The following is a 23,368-nucleotide window of genomic DNA, read 5'->3' as shown; positions in this document are numbered from 1 at the left end:
TTTTTATTCTCTGTTCTTTATTTTCAGTACGTTCGAATCGCCTGAAGGGTAAACGGGTTTCCGCGTCGGACACCTTTTACTGCCTCACCTTGGTTTAACTGGATGGAACGGTCGCTCTCCCCTATGGCTCTCAGGACTAAACATTTTAAAACACCATCCAACTATCACATTAAAATCACGCTTAGGCAGTCATTCCTGATGCCAGAAACACCCTGTTCCATTTTCTCTTGCTAAAGTCAGTAGTTGCCCTGATGGCATCGTCACATACCCTGCTCTTACCCTGTGTGCGTTCTCCCTCGCCCACTCGCGCCCTCCGGCCGGCTGTCTCATTCCTGCTGTGGTGAGTCTCTCTAAGTGTTTGCCATGCGGTGCAAAGCTTCTCTGACATTCGCTCAACCTCCTGAGTAGCACCGGGGAAGACCGAAGCCTATGTTTACCTGCAGTTTCAACCAGGATCCGCTGGCTGCACTTAATTGTGTTTCTGTGTTTTCACGACGTTCGATGCCAAGATGTGTTTAGAAATAACATCCAAGTTCTTTCTATAATCCCAGGTGCATCACAGGTTGAAATATAAATCTGACTCATAGATTGTACTTCCTAAGTACAGTGATACATTGATCTTTTCTTTAAAAAAAAAAAAAAAAAGCCCTCAGGGATGCCTGGGTGGCTCAGTCGGTTGAGCATCCAACTTTGACTCAGGTCGTGATCTCACTGTTCATGAGTTGGAGCCCCTCATCGGGCTCAGTGCTGACAGCTCAGAGCCTGGAGCCTGCTTCGGATTCTGTGTCTCCCTCTCTCCGCCCACCCCTACTCATGCGCTCTCTCTCTCTCTCTCTCTCTCTCTCTCTGTCAAAAATAAATACATTTTTTTTTTTAAAAAAAGCCCTCAGCAACAAAGAATTCTTCAGTTGAAAGTCTCTAATACTTCTGTACTTATTTCAGTGATAATTAGCGTTCCTGATGGGGATTTTGAGATATGGCTAAATCCTAGGGCTCCCAATCAGAAAGATTTCATTGTATACCAGTACCCTGCTGATTATAATATGTTCTAATTCTCTGCAAATCGAGAACTTGTAAACCCCTGGGGCTCCTATTTCTCACCAGAACGACTAGCAGAGCATCTCTTCCGCTTCATTTGGCCGCCACGGTGGCTTAACGGTGATTCTCCTCCGATTTCCGGCTGGGGAAGAAGCGTACGTGGATTGCAGACAGGTCTCGTGTCCGGATTCAAACCGGTGGGGCCCTCTTGACAGCAAATAGTAGTAAAACTCTCCTGTGAAGCCGTGAGAGGGTTTGAGGTGACGAGAGGGATGGCAATGACTAAGTGAGTGACAGGCGACACAGATGGCAATAACACATTAAATAAGTCCCCAGAGCACACCCGTTTCACGCCGTGCACGCTGGGCTGTGGCTCTGAGAGGCCGTAGGTTTTCCATGTCCCCGCAGTACCTTTCTGCCGTTTTGCGGTCTCTAGATGGTGGAGGAGGCGTTTCTGACACGTAGTGTCTGTGCGGATAGGAAAGTTGTGCCCGGCGATGCCCTGAACAGGTGTTCAGAAGCAAAGTGGCCGCGCCAGTGCCGTGGCCGCAGGCCGTGGCTTGGCCGGCCTCTGGCCCCACGTCCTCGAGGGGTTCAGTGGCCTAGGTGTCATTTCACACCGTGTGGCAGGTGCCAGCCGAGAGCAGAAAAGGCGGGGGCCCGCGGGGTCGGCCTGCTGCCCCGGGACCGGTGTGTCGTATGGCCGGTGCGTCAGGCCCGGCTCGTGGCCGCTGGACGTCCCTTCGGGCCTTTCGAGTCTCTCCCCGCCTCGCTGGACCTTTTCCCGTCGTGGCTGCTCTTCGGGCAGGAATCGCCTCTCGCTTGCGGGAGTCACGGAGGGCGGGGGCAGCACGCAGGTGGCGGGACCTCCGGCTGTGGCAGGTGGCCGGGTCGGCCGTGGGCAGCCTCTGCTCGTGGGCCCTCGGTACGCGTGAGCCTTGGCTGGTGCTCTGCCTTCTCCAGGAATGCCCTTCGCCCTCACCGGGGAGCTCGTCCCTCGACCCCTGCCCCGGAGGCCACCTCCTTTTGGAACTTCTCCCTGACCCTCACGGCGGCATCCTGTCCCCCGTGGCGGGCAGAATCAGCCACGGCCTGTCTTTGTTCCCGGCCCTTTGAGCACCGCTCTTACGCCCCTTCTCACCTGGGGATCCTGCTCTGTGAACCGACGGTGCCAGGCCCTTCCCACTCGAGGAGTTATCAGGCACGTAGTAGGTGACTCGTGAGTGCTCGCTGCCCCGCCTCCACCTTCCCGCCAGTGCCGCTGTAGTCCGTGCGGTGGGCACCGTGCCAGCGTCTTCGCAGGCCTGGTCTGGCCGTCAGGGGAGCCGGGAAGCGTCGTCTCCGTTTCCCTCGTTAGCAAATCGAGACCCCTCCAGAAGCCAAGTGCCTTGCTCGAAGCACAGCACCAGGGAGAGAGAGAGCCAGGATTGTAACTTCAGGGCTCTCTCTCCTAGACTGCCTGGTGCCGTGACAAGCCTCTCTGGGCCTCCGTTCCCTCAAGTAAAACGAAGCGGTAATTCTCGCTCTGGCTGGCTCACAGAATTACGTAAGGAGTGTGGGAGACTCTTGATGCGAAAGTGCTCTGCAAATTGTAAAGCATCTCAGGGATTGGTATAATAGTAATTATATGTTATTATATATAAAAAGAAGAAAAAGGGATCGCTTACCCTAACTTTTTGTATATCATCAATCTCTTTCTTTCTCTTAACTTCTTTCCCTGTGCTTGCTGAGGCGCTAAGATATCCCCATCTTAAAATACAAATACTTCCCGGGCGCCTGGCTGGCTCAGCCGGTGATGCGCCCGACTTCGGCTCAGGCCATGATCTAGCGGTCCGTGAGTTCGAGCCCCGCATCAGGCTCTGTGCTGACAGCTCAGGGTCTGGAGCCTGCTTCGGATTCTGTGTCTCCCTCTCTCTCTCTGTCCTTCCCCTGCTTGCACTCTGTCTCTTATCTCTCTCTCTCAAAAAGAAATAAACGTTAAAAAAAATAAAAAACAACAACAAATATTTGCCCTCCCCTCCCCTGACCCTCGGAGAGACTGTAGCCCTTGTTTTTTCTTGCCAGACCTCCCGCAGCAGTGGTCCACACTGGATGCTTCCTCTTCTAATGGCCAGAGTCTGAGTCTTAGCCCTGATAATCCGTCCGGCTGGTCTTCCCCAGGGCCCGGCCTCCGGCCAGTCATACAGTTCAGTAACTCACTTTAGCCCTCAAAAGCCCACAGCCTCTGCAGTTTGCGACATTGCTGACCGTTTCCTGTTTCCTAAAATTCTCTCTTCAGTGCATGCCCCCGACTCCCTCTTACCTTTGTCATCACCCTCTCATTTTCCCCTTTTACTTCTCTCCTCTAAATTGGCAGCTTTAGGAGTGCACTCAGGGCTCCGACACCCCGGCTGCGATCGGGAGCTCCTTTCCTGTCACGGCGGTTTGGGAGCTGTGGCTAAGAATGAACGTGCAGTCTCCCTTTACTACTTGAACTTGTAACAGCTCCTTGGGGAAAGGACTTCAGTACCAAGGTACCAGCCACAACCGTTTTCTCTCGACTCCCATAGCACTGTCATCCCGTTAGAAAGAAACCCTCAGCCCTTCTCCTTACTGCATGGGACTTCGGGGAGATGACTTCCCTTCCCGTAAGGCTTCATGTAAATCGTGTCACGTGGGGGTAATCATATCGCCTGCAGGATTGTTTTTGCTCTTAAATGAGGTACATATACTCTGATGGGCTTATTAGTCCAGTGACACAGTGACAGTTAGTTGCTATCACCATCATCATCATCATCACCACCATCATCATCGTTGTGACTTAGGGATAAGTTTTGGTTTTGTAGATTACATCGAGGGGGAAATGGACTTACTCGCCGTATTGAATCTCCTCTGATCTCTCATCATAATGAATCTTTGTATTCTAGACTCCGTCCTGTTTATTCCTGCCAGAATAGTGTTCCGACAGCACAGCGTTGCTTATGTCTCTCCTCCTCCGGGCTGCTAACCGTGGCTACTCCCACACTGCGTGCATTCTTAGAGACACCCAGTACGTGGTGCAAAATAAAGGCCTTTAGCTCCAGCCCCCCTTTCTGGCACCTGGTAAAATTAACAAAAAGACCCATCACTATAGCTACACCTACATCTATATACAGTAAGAGAACAGATCGGGAGGGTGAAATAGGAAATGGGATGATGTGATAGCAGGAATCATGGGTGATAGTAGGTATTATTTCCAGTTGATGAACGAACAGATAAATGCTTACGTGTTTAAAAAAATTTTTTTTTAACATTTGTTTATTTTTGAGAGACAGAGACAGAGCGTGAGCAGGGGAGGGGCAGAGAGAGAGGGAGACACAGAAGCCGAAGCAGGCTCCGGGCTCCGAGCCGTCGGCACAGAGCCCGACGCGGGGCTCGAACCCACCAACTGGGAGGTCTTGACCTGAGCCGGAGTCAGATGCTTAACTGACTGAGCCACTCAGGCGCCCGATGCTTAAGTGTTTTCAAAAGTGAGAGAGAGAACTACCAGAGGAGGAAACATAGATTGTTAACACCAAGTGACCAGAAAGAAAAAGAAGATGCTGCCCACGGAGCCAAAGAAAAAAGTATTAAGATGAACACAACAGTTACATTAGCAAGAGGGAGGACACTGGCGATTCTTGTACACAATTGATAGGAATGTCAATTAATACAGTGTTTTGGAGGATGATTTGGAATCCCGTGTAAAGACTTAAAATCTCAAACTAAAATAAAATAAATAAAATTAAATTCCTGAAGAACCTTTTCCCAGCATCTCGTGCTCTTCGCAACAAGGTCACTTCTGTGATGGGTCCCGCAGGTAGGCCTGCCCAGTGTGACCGGGCTGGTCGCCGAAGGACCTTCCGTAGCAGAGATGAACCAACAGCAGGCCGACTCGCTCGGGAGAAGCAGAGGCAGAGCAGTGCAGGGAGGGTCACGTGGGAGTGTTTCCCATAGGGAAGTCAGAATCGACGAAAACAGGGTTCAGTCTGGCTTCTTGTATCATCAGCATGTGTGAGCCATTCCAAACAACGTCAGGGAAAGGACGCTCCCTTTGAAAGGTGCAGCGTTGGCCTTGCCTCCCCATCCGCGCACATCAGAGCCGGTGGCGGCCCAGAGGAGGCCCGGCAGACGCTTGTCAGGGATGGCCCCCGAGAGAGACCCAGACAGAGCCTTGTGTACCGAAAGTGACGGTGTCTCACATCCTGTTTTTGTTAAACAAGTCCATTGCAGAATAGCATGAATGGTGTGAGTCTGTTTGCATTATATGTGTATGTGCTTCGTGTTTGTATGTATACCTGTTGTCCTGTAGATGTGTGTACTCTCATACGCGTGTAAACATGTCTACACGAATAAAATCAGGATACACAAGAGATGGTTACTATGCCCCCTGGATGGTGGGCACAGTGAGCCAGGGGATATTATTTGAGATTTTTCTTTTTAAACAGGGAGTTTATATGACTTTGTAATACATTTTTTTCTGACTCATTTCAGATTAAAACCATTCGCTTTTTAGCATTCATAATAATTTATACAGAAGTGGAGTTGTCTGTAGAGTATTATATAAACATAATCTGTACTGAGATTTTTCTCTCCAAGCTAAATTGTCTTCTTGAATTTTACCTGAATTCCACTTATGGGTAAGTCAAGAAGTCTTTTCAGGTTATTGACAGCCTGTGTTGTTGTTAGCTTTGCTGTGTTTCTTTTCTACAAACCTAATCGGATAATGTACGTGTTTATTATAAGCTAACAAGGTTTAATTTTCAGGTATAGATTCTTTTATTCTCTTTTATTTACTTTTTTCCCTTTTCCCTTTTTTTATGAAGTTAAAATGCACGTAATAGAAAACTCACTGCCGTGGCCATATTTACGTGTACAGTTCAGAGGTATTAAGTGCGTTCACACTGTTGCACAACACCATCCATCCCCTCACTCTTTTCGTGTGGTACCTCGGGAACCCTGTGCCTATTAAACACTGACCCCACATTCTCCTCTTCCCCCAGCCCTGGCAACTGCCATCCTCCTTTCTGTCTCTGATTTTGATGCCTCTAAGTACCTTATACGAGTGGAATCAGACAACGTTTGTCTTTTTGTGACTGGCTTATTTCAGTTCTCCAGGTTCAGCCCATGTTATAGCACATTGCAGAATCGTTTTCTCTTTTCAGGCCAAGTAACATTCCTCTGTGTGTGTGTGTGTGTGTGTGTGTGTGTACATCGCATTTGACTTATCTCAGTGGTAGACAGACACTTGGATTGCTTCCATGTTTTAGTTTTTATGAGTAATACTGTGAACATGCATGTACAAATATCTCTTAGAGACCCTGCTTTCAATTCCTTTTGGTTGCATGTCAAGAGATGAAATTGTTGGATCATATGGTAATTTTATTTTTAATTTTTTGAGGAACCATACTGTCTTCCACAGTGGCTGTGCCATTTTACATTCTCACCAACTGTGTGCAAGTGTTGCAGTTTTAACACATCCTCACCAACATCACTGTTTTCTGGTTTTTGTTTGTTTTTGTTTTTGTTTTTTGTTTTTTGCATAGTGACTGTTTTAATCAGTGTGAGGTAGTTTCTCACTGCAGCTTTGATTTGCATTTGTTGCAAATGTTGAGGCAGATGTTGATGTTAAGTGTCTTTTCATGTGCTTATGAGTCATTTGTATGTCTTTGGAGAAATTTCAGTTCAAGTCCTTTGCCCATTTTTGAATTGGGTTGAGTTTTAGTTCTCTATGTTCTGGATATTAATCCTTTATTTGCAAATATTTGCAAATATCTTCTCACATTCTGTGGGTTGCCTTTTTCCTCTGTGGATAGTGTCTCTTGATGTAGAGATTGTTAAAATTTTGGTGAAGCCCAGTTTGTCTATTTTTTCCTTTGTTGCCTTTGACTTTAGTTTCATATCCAAGAAACCATTGCCAGGGGTGCCTGGGTGGCTCAGTCACTTGAGTGTCTGACTTTGGCTCAGGTCATGATCTCACGGTTCATGGGTTTGAGCCCCACATTGGGCTCTGTGCTGACAGCTTGCTCAGAGCCTGGAGCCTGCTTCGGATTCTGTGTCTCCCTCTCTCTCTGCCCCTCCCCTGCTCACGCTCTGTCTCTCTCTCAAAAATAAATAAAGATTAAAAAAAAAAAAAAAAAAGAAACCATTGCCAAATCCAGCATCACGAGGCTTTTATCTTATGTTTTCTCCTGAGAGTTTTGTTTTAGGTCTTACATTTGGGTCCTTGATCCATTTTGAGTTAATTTTTGTATATGGTGTTAGGTAACAGTCCACCTTCCTTCTTTTGTATGTGGATATCCTGTTTTCCCATCACGGTTTGTTGAAAAGACCGAATGGTCTTGGCCCCCTTGTTGAAAATCATTTGACTGTATATGCAAGGGTGTATGTTTGCCATTAGGCCAGTGCTACATTGTGTCCATTGTGTTACTTTTATAGTAGGTTTAAAACCAGGAAGTGTGAGTTCTCTAGTTCTGTTCTATTTCAAGATTGTTTTGGCTGTTTGGGAATCTCTTGGATTTCATGTGAATTTTAGGATGAGATTTTCGATTTCCACAAAAAAAGCCATTGGGATGTTGATAGGGATCCCACTGAATCTGTAGATTGCCTTGGGTAATACTGACACTTTCACAGTATTAAGTCTTATAATCCATGAACATGGGATGTATTTCCATTTATTTATGTCTTCCTTAATTTTTTTTCAGCAGTATTTTGTAGTTTTCATTGTACAACTCTTTCATTTCCTTGATTAATTCCTAAGTATTTTACTCTTTTTGATGCTATTGTAAATGGAGTTGTTTTATAATTTCCTCCTCACATTGTTCATCATGTATAGAAATGTAGCTGATTCTTTTTGTATTGACTTTGTTTTCTTGCTACTTTGCTGAATTTATTACTTCTTATAAATAATACTACTAGTTATTCCTACATATAGGATTGTATCATCTGCAAAAAGATAATTTTACTTCTTCCTTTCCAATTTAGATGGCTTCTATTTTTTTTTCTTGCCTAATTACTCTATCTAGAATTTCCAGTACTGCATTGAATAGAAGTGATGAAAGCAGGCATGTCTTGTCCCTGTTCCTGATTTTAGAGGAAAAGCTTTCAGGTTTTTGCCATTGAGTATGATGTTTGCTGTGGGTTTTTTTATATTTGGCTTTTATTACATGGAGGTATTTTTCTTATATTCCTAATATGTTTAGTGTTTTTATCATGAAAGGGTGTTGAATTTTGTCAACATCAATTTCTGCATCAATTGGGATGATCACGCAGGTTTTTCCCTCCATTTTATTGATGTGGCATATTACATCAATTGATTTTCATATGTTGAACTATCCTTGCATTCCAGGATTAATCCCACTGGGTTGTGGTGTATGGTCCTTTTAGTTTACTGTTGAATCTGGTTTGCTGATATTTTGTTGAGGATTTTTGCATTGATGATCATCAAGGATATTGTCCTATAATTTTCTTTTCTTATAATGTCTTTGGCTTTAGTATCAGGGTAATGCTCTCTAACATAGAATGTTAGGTAGTACTCCTTTTTTAATTTTAGGAAAAAGTTTAGAGGATTGTTAGTTCTTTATTATTTATTAAAAAATTTTTTTAACGTTTATTAGTTTTTGAGAGAGCATGAGAGGGGAGGGGTACGAAGAGACAGGGAGACACAGGATCTGAAGCAGACTCGAGGCTCTGAGCTGTCAGCACAGAGCCCAGCGTGGGGCTCGAACTCACAACTACAAGATCATGACCTGAGCTGAAGCTGGATGCTTAACCAACTGAGCCACCCAGGTGCCCCTGGTGTTAGTTCTTGAAAACTCATTAGAGAAACCATCTGGTCCAGGGTTCTTTATTAAAAGATTTGTGATTTCTGATTCAATCTCCTTACTGTTTATAGGTCTGTTCAGTTTATTGATTTCTTCATGATTTAGTCTAGTAACTTTTGTGTTTCTAGGAATATCCAGTTTTTTTGGTGTATAATTGTCCACAGTGCTCTCATAATTTTATTTCTGTAGAATTGGCAGGAATGCCCCCACTTTCATATCTGATTTTAGTAATTTGAGTCTTCTCTCTTTTTTCCTTAGTCCACCTAGCTAAAGGCTATCAATTTTGTTGATCTTTTCAAAGAACAGCTTTTGGTTTCATTGATTTTTTTTCTGTTTTTCTGTTCTCTATTTCATTTATCTCTAATCTTTATTTCTTTCCTTCTGCTAGCTTTGGGATTCGTTTTTCTTTTTTCTAATTCCTTAAGTTGTAAATTTATGTTGCTGATTTGAGATCTCTCTCTTTTAAATGTAAGCGTTTATAGCTATAAATCTCCCCCTTAGCACCACTTTTGCCATCTCGCATAAGTTTTGGTATGTTGTGTTTTTATTTTCATTTATCTCTAGGCATTTTCTAATTTCCTTTGCTATTTCTTCTTTCTCCATTAATTGTTTAAAAGTTTGTTGTTTAATTTCCACAGTTTGTGATTGTTTTAGTTTTTCATGTTTTCTCACGCCATCTTATTGTGACCTGAGAAGATGCTCTGTATGATATCTGTCTTTTAAAATCTATTGTGATTTAATTTGTGGCCTAACATATGGTCCATCCTGTAAAAATGTCCCATGTGCATGTAGGAAGAATGTGCTGCTGTTATTGGATGGAGTGTTCTGTATATAACTATTAGATCTAGTTGGTTTATGGTGTTAAGTCTTCTGTTTCCTTATTTGTCTTCTGTCTTGTTGTATCCATTATTGTAAGTGGGGTTTTGAAGTCTCTGTTATTGTAGAACTGTCTGTTTCTCCCTGCAGCTCTCTCCATTTCTGCTTCATATATTTTGATGGCCTGTCATTGTGTACATGTTTTTAATTGTTGTATCTTCTTGCTCTGTTGAACCTTTGACGCATTGTGCCTTCCTTCTCTTCTAATATCTTTGGATCTAAAGTCTATTTAGTCTCATATTAGCATAACCACTTCTGTTCCCTTTTGGTTACTATTTCCATGGACTATGTGTTTCTGTCCTTTTACTTTCAACCCATTCGTCTTTGAATCTCAAGTGAGTCTCTTATAGACAGCATTTAGTTGGATCATGTGTTTTTATCCATTCTGCCAATCTCTGTCTTGTGATTGGAGAGTTTAATCAATTTACATTTCAAGTACTGATCAGAAAGGACTTATTTCTGTCATTGTGCTATTTGTTTTCTCTGTCGCTTATAGACTTTTATTTCTTCATTTTCCTCATTTCTGTCTTTTTTTGTGTTCAGTTGATTTTTTTTATAATGAAATGTCTATATTCCTTTGTAATTTTCTTTTGTGTATATTCTATAGTTATTTTCCTTATGGTTGCCATGAGGATTATATTTAACATCCTAAAATTATAACATTTTAATTTTAACTTACAGCAGTTTAACTTCAATAACATATGAAAAGTGTCCTGCACAGCTCTGTCCCTACTCCCTTCAGTGGTTGATGTCACAGAATTACATCTTTACACATGTGTGCCCAACAACATAAACCAACAGTTCTTTCAACTGCATTAGTCTCCTCAATTGTGTAGAAACTCAAAGATTTAGAGTTACAAACCAAAGTTACAGTAATATTAGATTTTACATTAATGATTTTTTTTTTAATTTAAATGTATTGGTTGGTCTCTTAGGTCCTGTAGAAAACAGAAAATACAGTTACAAACCATTGTTACAATAATACTAGCTTTTGTAACCTCTCATGCATTTACCTTAATTGAGATCTTTATGTCTTCATATGGTTTCAGTTACTGTCTAGTGTCCTTAAATTTCACCTTGATCATTTTTTTGCTGGGCAGGTCTAGTGGTCTTGAACTTCCTCAGCTTTTGTTTATCTGGGAATGTCTTGATTTCTCCCTCACTTTTAAAAGATAGTTTTGCCAGTTTCCAATACTCTTAATTATTTTTATTTTAGCACTTTGAATATATTGGCTGGCCTCCCAAAGTGTCTGATGAGAAATATGCAGAAAATCTTATTGAATATACCTTGTATGTGATGATTTGCTTTTGTTGCTGCTTTTAAGATTCATCCTTCATCTTTGGCTTTTGAAAGTCTCATTATTATTTGTTTTGGTTTGGGTGTCTGAATTCATTTTTCTTGGAGTTTTTCGAGCTTCTTGGATATTTATATTCCTGTCTTTCTTAAAATTTGGGAACTTATTAGCCATTATTTCTTCAAATGTTTTCTCTGCCCTTTTCTATCTTCTCCTACTGGGACTCCCATGATTTGTATGCTGGTCCTTTTTATGGTTTTCCATTGGTCTCTAGGCTCTCTTTACTTCAATCCTTTTTCTTTCTGTTCATCAGCCCCTATAATTTTCATTCTCCTGTATTCATGTCACTGTTTCTTTCTTCTGCCTCCTCAAATCTGCCTTTGCTTCCCTTCAGCGAATTCTTCATTTCAGTTATTGTGCCTTTCAGCTTTAGAATTTCTTTTTGGTTTCATTTTAGGTTTTCCTGTCTCTTTATTAATATTTTAATTTTGTTCACACACTGTTTTCTTGACTTTCTTCACATCTTTCTTTAGCTTTTGAGCATCTTTAAGACAGTTGCTTTAAAGTCTTTGTCTAGTATATCTGCCATTCAGTCTTTTTCAGAGACAGATGAATTTGAATTCTTTCTTTCCTCTGCGTAGGCCACACTTTCCTATTTCTTTGTATGCCTCGTGATACTTTTTTGTTGTTGAAAACTTCTCTAGTGTTTGCTGGCTTTTTAATTATAATTTTAGTACATTGTTTTTGTGGCTTCGGTTGCTGTAGTCTGTTTCTCTGCTGGGGATCAGCCTGAGGTGTAAACTTAATGTTTTCTCAGGTCTGTTTTGAGCCTTTCTGGGGACATGTGCAGATACTTTCCGATTTTCCTCATACGTGCAGTTGCTTCTGAATGTCCCACTCTTTGATATCTGGTTCTGAGGAGGGGAAAAGTGAAAAAGAGGAAAAAAGGCATGAGTCCTTTATATCTCCTGGAAGTCACCTGAGCTGGAGGGGGAGGCTTGCAACAGTGGGGGGGAGAGGTACGACAGTGGCTGTCTGCCTGTCTGCACCTCTGGGATCAGAGGCAGCAATCAGCCCTCAGAGCACAGATCCCCGCCGTTTGGGGGACAGAGTCCTTTTTGCCCACCCTAACCCCACGAGCTCTGTGTATAAGCTGCTCCAGGAGCAGGTGTGCAGCTGTCTGCCCTGTGGCTGTGGATGGGGAATAGGTAGGCGCTGCCGTGCTGGGAGCTCAAAGTGACCAGTTTGCGCTCCGGGCCTTCCCCTGGAAGCTGAATGCCTTCCACAGACTCCAGAGCTCCAACATAGCTACATCAGACACATTCTACGAGTGCACTTGTGGTCTAGGTGGGAAGACCGATTGCTGGTGCTTCCTGCTTGGCATCGTCCCAGAATCCTCTCTTTTTTTTTTTTATTTTGCTTTTGTATTTATTTTTATTTTCAGGCAATCAAAACGTGAATTATGTTTAAAAAATTTTTTTTTCAATGTTTGTTTATTTTGGGGAGAGACGGAGAGAGCATGAGCAGCAGAGGGGCAGAGAGAGAGGGAGACACAGAATCCGAGGCAGGCTCCGGGCTCTGAGCCATCAGCACAGAGCCCGACGCAGGGCTCGAACTCATGAACCGCGAGACCGTGACCTGAGTCAAAGTCGGAAGCTCAACCGACTGAGCCACCCAGGCGCCCCCTTTTGGTTTTCATTTTTTTCCCCAATGTTTATTTAGAGACAGAGACAGAGCATGAGCAGGGGAGGGGCAGAGAGAGAGGGAGACACAGGATCCGAAGCAGGCTCCAGGCTCCGAGCTGTCAGCACGGAGCCCGACACGGGGCTCGAAGTCACAAACTGTGAGATCATGACCTGAACTGAAGTCAGACACCCAACTGACTGAGCCACCCCGGCGCCCCATGAGTTATGTTTTTAAATCAGATTTTCTAGTTTAGAGTGCTGTGTGGTTAATTTTTATTTCTGTTTATTCGTGTTCTGTCTGTGGTTTGCGCTTGACCTTTTGATTTTTTTCTTTAAGGTCAGTCTAGATTGATTCAGTATCATCACACATAAGCGACTCCTTTATTTTCCATAAAACTAAGTTCCATTTTCATATTTCTTTTGTTACCCAGACAAGTGACATTTTGAGCTAGTGGTGCCAGCCCTCAAATAGGGACCTCCCAGTTAGCCACAGCCCTTAGGACGCTCCGCCCGATGTGAACATCTGGGCTGTATGGCCTATAAGAGCTCTTTTCCAAAGCCATTAAGTTCAGACCGTGGCTACTACATGAGGAGCCTCTCAGTTCCTGCTGATGGAAACCCAGTTCAAGCTAACGGACACAGAAGACGGAATTGGTGACTCACGTAACTGAGAAATCTCGGGGCCGAGTTTGGAAGCGTCTGCCACCAGGGCTCTCGGAGTGCTGAGGTTGGCCAGGCCGAGGCCCGGCGCGTGTGGCCGCCACGGCAGGGTGTGTGCGTGGTCGCCGCGGCTGCAGCGTGGCCAAGTGTCTCCCGTACCGAAGAGGGTCTCTGTGATCAGCAGACGGGGCGCAGGTGGGTGCCTCCTCCGTTCTCCCTCCTCATCAGCTTGGCGATACTTACTGAATGTTTGGTCTCTTCGCTTCGTGGATTACCTCGTCTGAAACCTCCACGCCACGTGAAGTCGGTGTGGTCCGATCCCTGTCTTCACAGGTGACCAAACAGATAGTGTAAAGGAAGTAATCCACTCAGGGTCACTTGGCAAGCGGCATAGGGTGACGCTTCAGACTCAGGCCTCCTGGTTCCAACCTGGTGCTCTTAGCCAGTACCCTCTCCTCTTTCTAGATACAGAAATTCTTTCCCTCACCCCCCGAACTTTAAAAATACACCCCACCACACGTAGTAAAACTCTCGCACGTTCTAGAAAAAGGCACTCCCGTTCTATCCAAAGTCACTTCGAGGCAGGGCCCCCAGAGGCTCAGTGGGCAGCGCAGGGAGTTTATGGCGGTGCCGTCCCCCGCTTCCTTTTGCTTCTACGTCTCATGTTCTTCTGGTTTGCCCGTGCTGCTTGGAAGCATTTTCTGGAGCCCCGCTTCTCCAGTTTATGTGTTTTCCCAGACCCAGCCAGTTCCTCTGGATCCTAAGGTCCTTCTTTTCTTTAGACGATCTTAGTTCTGTGTTCTGGTTCCCCACAGTACTGCCCGGGACGGCTGTGGAGTCCCTCCACTGGACGTCGTAGCAATAGCCTTGGCATTCCTGATTACTTCCCTTTTCTCACCCCCCGAGAAGGTATACGTTTCATGTTCCCTTTTGAACATCAAGTGTCCTAAAATTCAAATGTAAGGAGACTTCTTTTTTTTCTTTTTTGTTAAAAAGTATTTGTTTTGAGAGAGCGAGAGCACAAGTAGGGGGAGGGGCAGAGAGGAGAGAGAGAGAATCCGCACCGACAGCTTGGAGCCTGACACGGGGCTCGATCTCACGAACTGTGAGCCAAGATCGAGAGTCGGACGTTCAACCCCCTGAGCCACCCAGGCGCCCTCAAATACAAGGAGACTTCTGCCCTACCTTGAGTAACAGGAGCCAAATTTACCTCCTGCCTGCACGACTAAACACAGTCTGATCAAAAGTATGAGGCAGTGACGCTCGGATGTCAGCCCGCGTTCCCTGAAAGAGGGAAGACAAACAGGTGACCCCTGCAGGGGCCCCAGCTCCCTTCTTGGAGGAACTTCCAAATTGTAGACGAGCCGCGGGGTCGGCAAGGGTCGTGCTGGTCTCCCTGGCAGAGCCCCTAATTAGAGCCGGGAGGCCATGGAGGCCAAGGCCCTTCAGTCCAGAGGACAGAATCACAGAGAGGGAGCGCTGTGCGGACAGCGAGGACAGAACCATATGAAAGGAATCAGGCACTCGTCGCGGCAGCCCACACACAGCCATGGGTTCTTCACGGTCCCGTGGGCCAGAGCAGGAAAAGCCGACGACCTGTGGAATGGCGGGAAGGGCCCTGCCTCGTTAGCGCAGCAAACGAAGGCCTGCCCTTATCCTGGCTCCGCTCCCTTCTAAGGCTTGAAAGCGGGCTCCTCTCTGATTCCTGTTACACGTACATTACCTCTTTTGTAACTGTCCCACAATTCTTTGGGTCTTCTCGTCGTCTTCATCCTTTTTCTCTTTGCGTCACACCCTTGGAGGTTTCTATTGACCTTTCTGCAAGCTCACGGGTGGCTTCCTCGGCCACGCCCAGTCTCCCGATGAGCAGGACAGAGGCCGCCTTCTTCTGTGTTACGTTGTTAGGCGTCTCTAGCGTCTCCTCCTGATTCTTTTTTAGGGCTTCCCTCTGGCTGTTTACACGACCCATGAATCTTGTGTATTTCCCTCGACCCCTTGGCATGTCAATCATCGCCGTTCTGAATTCTCAATCTGGTTATTTTGACGTCTCCAATGTACCTGAACGTTTGTTCTGTTTCTTCAGGCTGTAGCCTTCGTCTTTGATCGTGACTGGAAATTGTTTGCAGAAAGCTGGGTATGATTTACTCACTGGCTACGAGCTAGTTAGGCTTTGTTTGCTTTCATAGTGGCTGCAGTAGCAGAGGCCAAACGTTTTCTTTTTTTCCTTTTCTGTCTCCCATGTTGTGTTTGGGTTTCCCTGGAGACTTCTACTTAATAAGGTGTGAGATGTGCAGTTTTTCAGTTGTATTCTCCTGTTATTTTGCAGGATCCCCACTTGCCCTGGTGGTGAGGGTGTGGGGGAGGGGATGCCTTCTGTAGTCCTGTGATCGGGTCTCAGCCTGTTATGGAGCCTGTGCCCCTGGGCTCTGACTTTCACAAGTGCTTTTCAGTTCCCCTTTTCTGCTTTCATGAGACAGGGGGATTGGGTTGGATATCTCTTTTCTTCTAGGTAAGTTAGGCTCTGGTAAGATCGTTTCTTTTGAGGCCAGCCTTATTAAGAATAACACAGTGCCCTGGTGTATTTCAAAATGCCAATTTTTTACTTCCCCCTGCTGGAAGCATTGGGAGAATTTTTCTCCATCTTGTGAGAACCTGGTAGGGCCCCCAGAGGTAAAAACTCATAAAAGTGTGGGGATCCTCCCTTAAACTGAGCCTCCCTAGAGTTTTGACTTCTCCGATTTGTCCACACTGAGCCTCCAGCAATTTGTCAATTGTAGTTTAAATTTTCCTCCTTGGTGCTAGTCTGTATATACTGGAGAGTTCTCTGAACTGTGATTCTCTGTAGCAGACAAGCATCTTTATAATTTGGGGGGCAGCAGTTTGTGACCTCAATTCTCTGCTGGATACAAGAAGAGTTGTTGATGTTTCGTTGGTTGAGCATTTTTCTTGTCTTTGGGATGGAGCGATGCCTTCCGGGCTTCTTACGTGCCGGACCAGACACCGGAAGCCTCCATTGTTTCCTGCTTTTACAACACATTTTCTCCCCTGTTTCCATGATGTCCCTTCTTTCAGTGCCCTGACAGCTCTGACTTTTCTTCTCTGTCTTCCTTTGCGTCTCTCCATCTGGAAGATCCGCTGCTGGGCCCCTTCCCCAGTGACTGCTCTTCTCCTGCGGCTCTAACTGACACCTGAGCAAGTCTCAGTTTCAACATCCTGAGCGTCTGACATCTTATGGGCACTTCACAGCCAGTGTCTCCAGAACTGAATTTGCTTTCCGCGAATCCATCATCCTTCTCCCCCGACTGCACCCCACCCTCCTTTCTTCTCCCACAAACCTACCCACACTCCCTTCTTTCTTTCTTTGTGCCTGGTGCTCTGGTTCGTGACTCTGCCATCCCATGCGTGCATTTCCTCACGCCAGCACCCTGTGTGTTACTCTAGACCTTCCTTTCTCGCTCACACAGCCCCGACCGAACATTTTCATCTCCAACAAAAACAAATCGAAAACTGCCTCTTCGTCCTTGCCCCACCGCCGTTGCTTATATTCGGACCCTAGTTTACCGTCTTTTCTCTCCGCCGCTCCTGCATTCGTCCCGCCACGGTGTCCACCTTGCAGTGTTCCAGAAAGCATCGCATTGCCTCTCTGTTGCCTGCGGAGGCAGTCTCCCGTTCCCAATCTGTAAACAGTTCACCGAGAGTATGGGCATACGGCACTAGAAATTCTGTTTAGATTTATTTTTCTTTATTTCAGCTTGTAAGAATGGATCTTTTTTTGTCTTGGAATGTAGTAGAACCACAGCACGCACATGTGATTTATAAATATACGTATATCAAGGTTGAATACTCAGAACTTCTTTTAGCGATTGGGGTACGTGATAAAAGGTTGAGGGACCCTGTGCGTACAATGTAAGATCCCAACCGCTCAGGTTTACGCGTGGGGCCCTCGGTTCTCTGGACCCTGCCCACGTGTGCCTCCCTCTCTCTTCCCGTTTATCCCCAGCATCCTGAACTCGCTCCTGATTAGCCACCTGGTGTAGAAGTTACCAGGTTGTTTCATGACTTCATACCGTGGCTTCTCCCTGGAATTTCTTTATTACTCGACCCTGCCCTTTTTCCCCATCCGCACCCCAGCCAGCAGACTCCCGTTTCTGAATTCCTTTCTGTGACCCCTTCCTGTCTCTACGCTGCCCTCCGCAAGTGAAGTCATCACCCCTCTTGCTGTCCCGCTGTCCGGGTCGTTCACTCAGCCCTCCCGCCGTACCTCGAGCACCTACTCTGTGCTGCTCCAGGCCGGGAAGACCAGGGTGGTCCCTCCACCTGTCTGCCTCCTTCACAGTGAGCTCCTTACAGGCACCTCCCCCCCCCCCCCCCCCCCAACCATTCCTTACCTCCAGCATCCAGCAGCTGTCTCGGCAGCCTGCACAAGCGTACGAATCAGTGAGCGAGGGCACTGGGCTGCCGACGTACCTTTCACCAGCGAGAGTCTATTTTTATGAAAAATCGATCAGGAACTACGTTGTGTATTTGTGGATTTCTGAAGCCAAAATCTCTCTTGTGGTATAATTTACACTTGCTCACTAAATCCAAGCCCCCATTTAGTAGTAAGCATAAGTTTGCGTCTGTTTTCCGTGTAAGTTTGTGTATGTAGATGTTTTTATTTTAATTATTTTTTATTGAAGTGCAGTTGACACGCAAGAGCTCGGGTAGTTTTGGGGCACAGCATAGTGATTTGACAAGTTACGCTCGTCACAACTCCAGCTACCTTCTGTCACCATAAGTACATGTTCTGTTAACTCCACGGAGGGGACACAGAACAAGCACCTCTTCTTATTCTGGACCATTCTTTCTAGCTGTGGTCGTAAAGTTTGGCCTGGCTGAATGACCCAGAAATGGACATTTGCATCACGTATCCTGGTGTGCTTTGCTTTATGTTGGAAGAGGGCATAAAAAGTCATTTTCGAGTGAAGAATAATAACTACGCTTGCCAGTATGTTGTGCTTCGTTTAAGGTGTATAATAGTGAAACAGACAAATTAAGATCTGATTATGTATGTTACAGAGGTTTTTTTCCACTAACAAATATTCTACTAGAGGTGAAATTTAAATTCATTCAGTATGCCTCAGGTCTTGGGTTTGTTTGCTATTTATTCGATATAAGTCACAAACTTTTAGAATGTGCCATATTTTGTAACAGGAACTTTACCATTCTAGCTCAGACTGGTCAGATTTGTCTGTAGGTGTACATAAAGGAATGTGTATAATGTGGGTAATTGAGATAGATTGCTTAGTTAAGTCAGTGAAAGTAAATAACCTGAAAGGGATGAAGATTGCAGAATGGTGTGTCTACCTTAATTGCTCATTACTAAAGTTACTCTTTTTTTTTTAATGTTTATTTTTGAGAGAGAGAGAGAGAGACAAGAGTGTGAGCAGGGGAGGGGCAGAGAGAGGGAGACACAGAATCCGAAGCAGGCTCCAGGCTCCGAGCTGTCGGCACAGAGCCCGACTCGAACCCGCAAACCATGAGATCGTGACCTTGGCCAAAGTCGGACACTTAGCCACCTAAGCCACCCAGGCACTCCTAAAATTATTCTTAATGCTAAGAATTACTACTTACTACTTTTACTACTAAGAATAACTGGACTGCTTTTTTTCTGAAAATCCCTCAAAAGATATAGAAATATACCTTTCTGAGGGCGCCTTGGTGGCTCGGTTGGTTGAGTGTCCAACTCTTGATTTCAGTTCAATCTCAGGGTTGTGGGATCAGGTCCCGCGTTGGGCTCCATGCCGAGCGTGAGCCTGTGTGGGATTCATTCTCTGTCTCTCACTCTCTCTCTCTCTCTCTGTCCCCCTCTCCCCCTCTCCCCCTCTCTCTCCCCCTCTCCTGTCCCCTGTTCGCACCCTTTCTCTCTCAAATTAAAAAAATGTGTGTGTGTGTGTGTGTGTGTGTGTGTATCTACCTTTCTGTTTTCAATCCCATTTTTTTAGCTGCCATGATCCTAGGTTTTACATGGAGAGTTCCCTGGATTTACCCTAAGAAACTGCAGTAAACAAAAATACCATTGAACCTCTTTTCTTTCTTTCAGGTACAATATCGAGCCCAGTTTGTATTGTCCATTTTTCTCCCTTGGAGCGTGCATGGAAGGCCTCAACACTTTGTTTGGCAGACTGTTAGGGATTACGTTGTATGCCGAGCAGCCCGCGAAAGGAGAGGTGTGGTGCGAGGGCGTCCGCAAACTGGTAAGCGTGCGGTTCGCGTGGGGTCGCCCTGCGTGTCTCTCGGGCCTGGTAGGGAGCTTCTGGCAGTTTCACGTTCAAGCGAGCCTTGCCCTCGCGGAGCCTGTCTCCCCTTATTTCCGTTTCACCAGAAAATCCAGATCACCACTTCTGACTTGGGACACTGCACAAAGCACCAGTTTTCTCTAAAATCGGTTGTTGCCTCGGATCGATAGACACAGAGCTGTGGAGCGTAGGGGCTTGTTGGAACGTTGAGCCTTCGTATGTTGACAGATTCTGGTTCAAGGGACATTTGTCATTACTTGCCACGTTCCTGCACTGCTCGGTGTCACTTTCGGTTAATTCCAGAATCCACGGCCTCTGTCACTTGTACTTTTTTCCCCAACCCCCCTCCCATCTTGTGGGAACAATTGTATATATATATAATTTGCATAATATATTGATTTTTCTCCCGTGCTCTGGTTTGACTTCTTTGATAATAACTTCGTGCCTGGCGTCCACCCTTCTCCAGTTAGGGCCCCCTGTATTTGAGACGTGAATATGTTTATTTTTTCCTCATTTTAAGATTATGAGGCGGTATTGACTTATCTGTCTGTCTGAAAGTCTCTGTGTTGTTAGGCCGTTTGACTTCCTGCCTGTGTGCGTCCCACACTTGCTCCCTTCCCTGTATGTGGAGAGAAGGACGCCACCTCAGGGGCTCCCGGCTGCCTTCCGGGAGATAGGCGCGGTGACGGAAGCGGAAGGGTCGGGTAGGAGCACGCTTCCTCACCGCCCCGAACTACCTGTTTGTGGAGTGCGTCCTTCACAGAGTGGCGGAGGCCGGTCAAGTGCGGAGATAGAGTAAAAGAAAAACCGGTAACAGGAGTGAAAGGACAAGACGCAAGCAAGGAGAAGGTTGGGAGGCGTAAAGCTGAGGTTCCCCGTGGCAGAACCCTCAAGTTGTGACAAGGCGGACGAGGCGAGCTGGGGGCCAGCCGTCGAGTTCTCCACAGGCCGTGCGTCTTTTATAGGCCCAGTTTGAGGGAGGGGCATAAATGACATTACTGGTCTTCAGCTGAAGCCAGGAGCCAGCTTTTGTCGTGTCTGGGTTCAGGGGTTAACATGTGGGGGCATAAATGCGCATCGTGAGATGGAGGTCTAACGCTGTCCAGCCAGAGCTTACCCCCAAGCGTATGGGGAGGTTGTGGACAGTCTGAAGAGCGGGGTTTGGTGGCCGTGGCGTAGGGCGCTGGCGGTCTGGATGAAGGGCTCGAACAAGGAGGTGTCCTCTCCTGACAGAATCCCCAGATCACAATCCTCTGAGAGAGGAGGAGAAAACGGAATCTAGTTTGAGATGATGCGGGATGTACAATCTAACCGAGTGGACGTGGTCACAGCGATGGGGGTTTTATATATGGATTCCTATCAGGGATGTTTTTCCACTGTTAGTTTCTGATTCACCCCTAAATGTACTTTTTTTCCAGGCTGTGGTTCATGAATCCGAAGGATTGTTGGGGTACATTTACTGTGATTTTTTTCAGCGAGCGGGCAAGCCACATCAGGTGATGCTTTTGTTTATAAACCCATTTCTCTGGAAGGGACTGACAGTTCTTTTGTGTCACTGTGTGCTCTGCATCTCACCTTTCTCCTTCCCTAACATTTAGAACACATTTCAGTGTGGTACTTCCCTAGCATTTAGAAGACATTAACGGTAGCTACTGAGTATATAAAAATTTTTTTTTTAACGTTTTTATTTTTTTTTGAGACAGACAGAGACAGAGCATGAACGGGGGAGGGGCAGAGAGAGAGGGAGACACAGAATCCGAAGCAGGCTCCAGGCTCTGAGCCGTCAGCACAGAGCCCGACGCGGGGCTTGAACTCACGGACCGTGAGATCGTGACCTGAGCTGAAGTCGGACGCTTAACCGACTGAGCCACCCAGGCGCCCCGCTACTGAGTATATAAATTTGAAATTAGGGAGGAATTTAAAGGTAATAAAGGTTATGGAAATAATTACATACGCCTGTGTCTGCCATTTTTATCTGGGTTACGGTTATAACGACAGCGGATATTTTATGAGCCCTTCTGTATCCCAGCCATGGTGCCTTTGAATGTTCATCTCAACCTTTTGAACTAAGCTCTGACATTATGAGGAAACAGGCCAGAGAGGTTAAGTTACTTGCTCAGCGCCACACAGCTAGAAGTGCTAGGACTTGAACCTAGGCATTCTTTTCTTTCTTTTTTTTTTAATGTTTATTTTATTTTTGAGAGATAGTCTCAGAGCATGGGTAGGGGAGGGGTGGATGGGGGGGGGGGCGGGACACAGAATCCGAGGCAGGCTCCAGGCTCTGAGCTATCAGCCCAGAGCCCGACGAGGGGCTCAGACTCACAAACTGTGAGATCATGACCTGAGCCAAAGTCAGATGCTTAACTGACTGAGCGACCCAGGCACCCCTGAACCCAGACATCCTGACTAGAGCCTTCGCTCTTTTCTACTTTTCATACTTGACAAGGGTCTTAGTTTAGAATTATAGAAGATATGCCCACATGGAAACCTTATCAGCCACCAGTTCACGCCTTGTAAAGAAAACGTGAGGTTCATTTCCTTTCGCCGCATTCCAGGTTTGCCGGTTAATTAGCCTCAGCAGTTTCGGGTAATTTGATGGGAAATGTCAAGAGTTGAGGTTTTAAGTTATAACAGAGATCGCGGGGCCCTATATTTGAATAGCGGTTCACACTTTCTAGTGCATTTGAATAGCTATGCGCGTATGAAATGGGGGGGGGCTGCTCTGGGATTTGACAGGGGGGAGAGAAGCTCACGGAGGCAAATCTGATGTAGGTGTCAAAGGTGGGGCCAGAGTCTAGGTGACACAGATTCAGATCCCAGCAGTCCTGGCTGTGTGTCCTTGGGCACGTGACTTCGCTTTCCTTTTCCTCCTCTGAAAAATGAGATGCCTGCCTCATGGGGTTATTGTGAAGAATAAGTGACACAGTGCCTGTGACTCTCAGCCCGTTAGAGGAAGTTACTCCAGATTCCTTGCTTTGTGACAGTTTAGAGTTCATCACTTCTGAGTGACACAGACAACGGGTGTGAGAAGCGTCTCCTAGTTCACCGCCCGACGCGCGTGGAGGGAGCTCAGTAAACATTAATGGCAGCACCCACCCCAAGTAGTAGCTCAATGTCCGTCCCTACCCACCTGCCCGTGGACGGTTGAGGGTGTGGATCTAAACTCTCTGATGACTGTGTCTCCAACATCTGGTATAGTGTCGCCTCGATAGATCTGTTTGGAGCGAATGAATGAAGTAATCAACACAAGCTCAGGGTATTACTGGTGTTTTAGAAAACTTAAAATTTTAGCAAAGTAAGCATTCGGAAAAGTGTCTGTAACTAAAGAGAACAGAATTAAGTTAAAATTGGAACTCACACACCTTGGTGTGATTCTATATTCAGATTACCTAATACTTTCTCGTCTAATTATGTTTTCTATCTCGTTAAGGACTGCCATTTTACAATCCGTGGAGGCAGATTAAAGGAAGACGGAGACTACCAGCTCCCAGTTGTAGTTCTTATGCTGAATCTTCCCCATCCCTCAAGGAATTTACCAACTTTATTAACTCCTGGAATGATGGAAAATCTTTTCCATGAAATGGGACATGCCATGCATTCTATGCTGGGACGTACTCGTTACCAGCACGTCACTGGTGAGCCACGAAGGGGGGACTTCTGTTCAACAACGATCCTTTAAAAAAGCATGTCGTTTATTTAGACTGGGGGGAAAAAGG

At 45.9% G+C, this 23,368-nt stretch overlaps 1 protein-coding gene across 6 annotated transcripts in view; it reads left to right on the top strand.

Annotated features, from left to right (window-relative positions):
- Positions 1-23,368, top strand: part of LOC122215613 (mitochondrial intermediate peptidase) — a 163,413-nt gene that overhangs the window by 37,361 nt on the left and 102,684 nt on the right. For all 6 annotated transcript variants that reach the window (XR_006200489.1, XR_006200493.1, XM_042931418.1 and 3 more), the window contains exons 11-13: positions 19,457-19,610; positions 21,071-21,148; positions 23,083-23,287. Coding sequence is in view for 4 of the 6 variants with exons in the window: in XM_042931418.1 (XP_042787352.1) it covers positions 19,457-19,610; positions 21,071-21,148; positions 23,083-23,287 (437 nt within the window). In the remaining 2 variants the exon portion in view is untranslated. The remainder of the gene's footprint in view (positions 1-19,456; positions 19,611-21,070; positions 21,149-23,082; positions 23,288-23,368) is intronic.

The sequence above is a fragment of the Panthera leo genome, chromosome A1 (assembly GCF_018350215.1).
Source record: "Panthera leo isolate Ple1 chromosome A1, P.leo_Ple1_pat1.1, whole genome shotgun sequence".
NCBI lineage: Eukaryota > Metazoa > Chordata > Mammalia > Carnivora > Felidae > Panthera > Panthera leo.
Note: the sequence above shows the minus strand (reverse complement) of the source record. Positions and strands in the feature narration are given on the sequence as shown.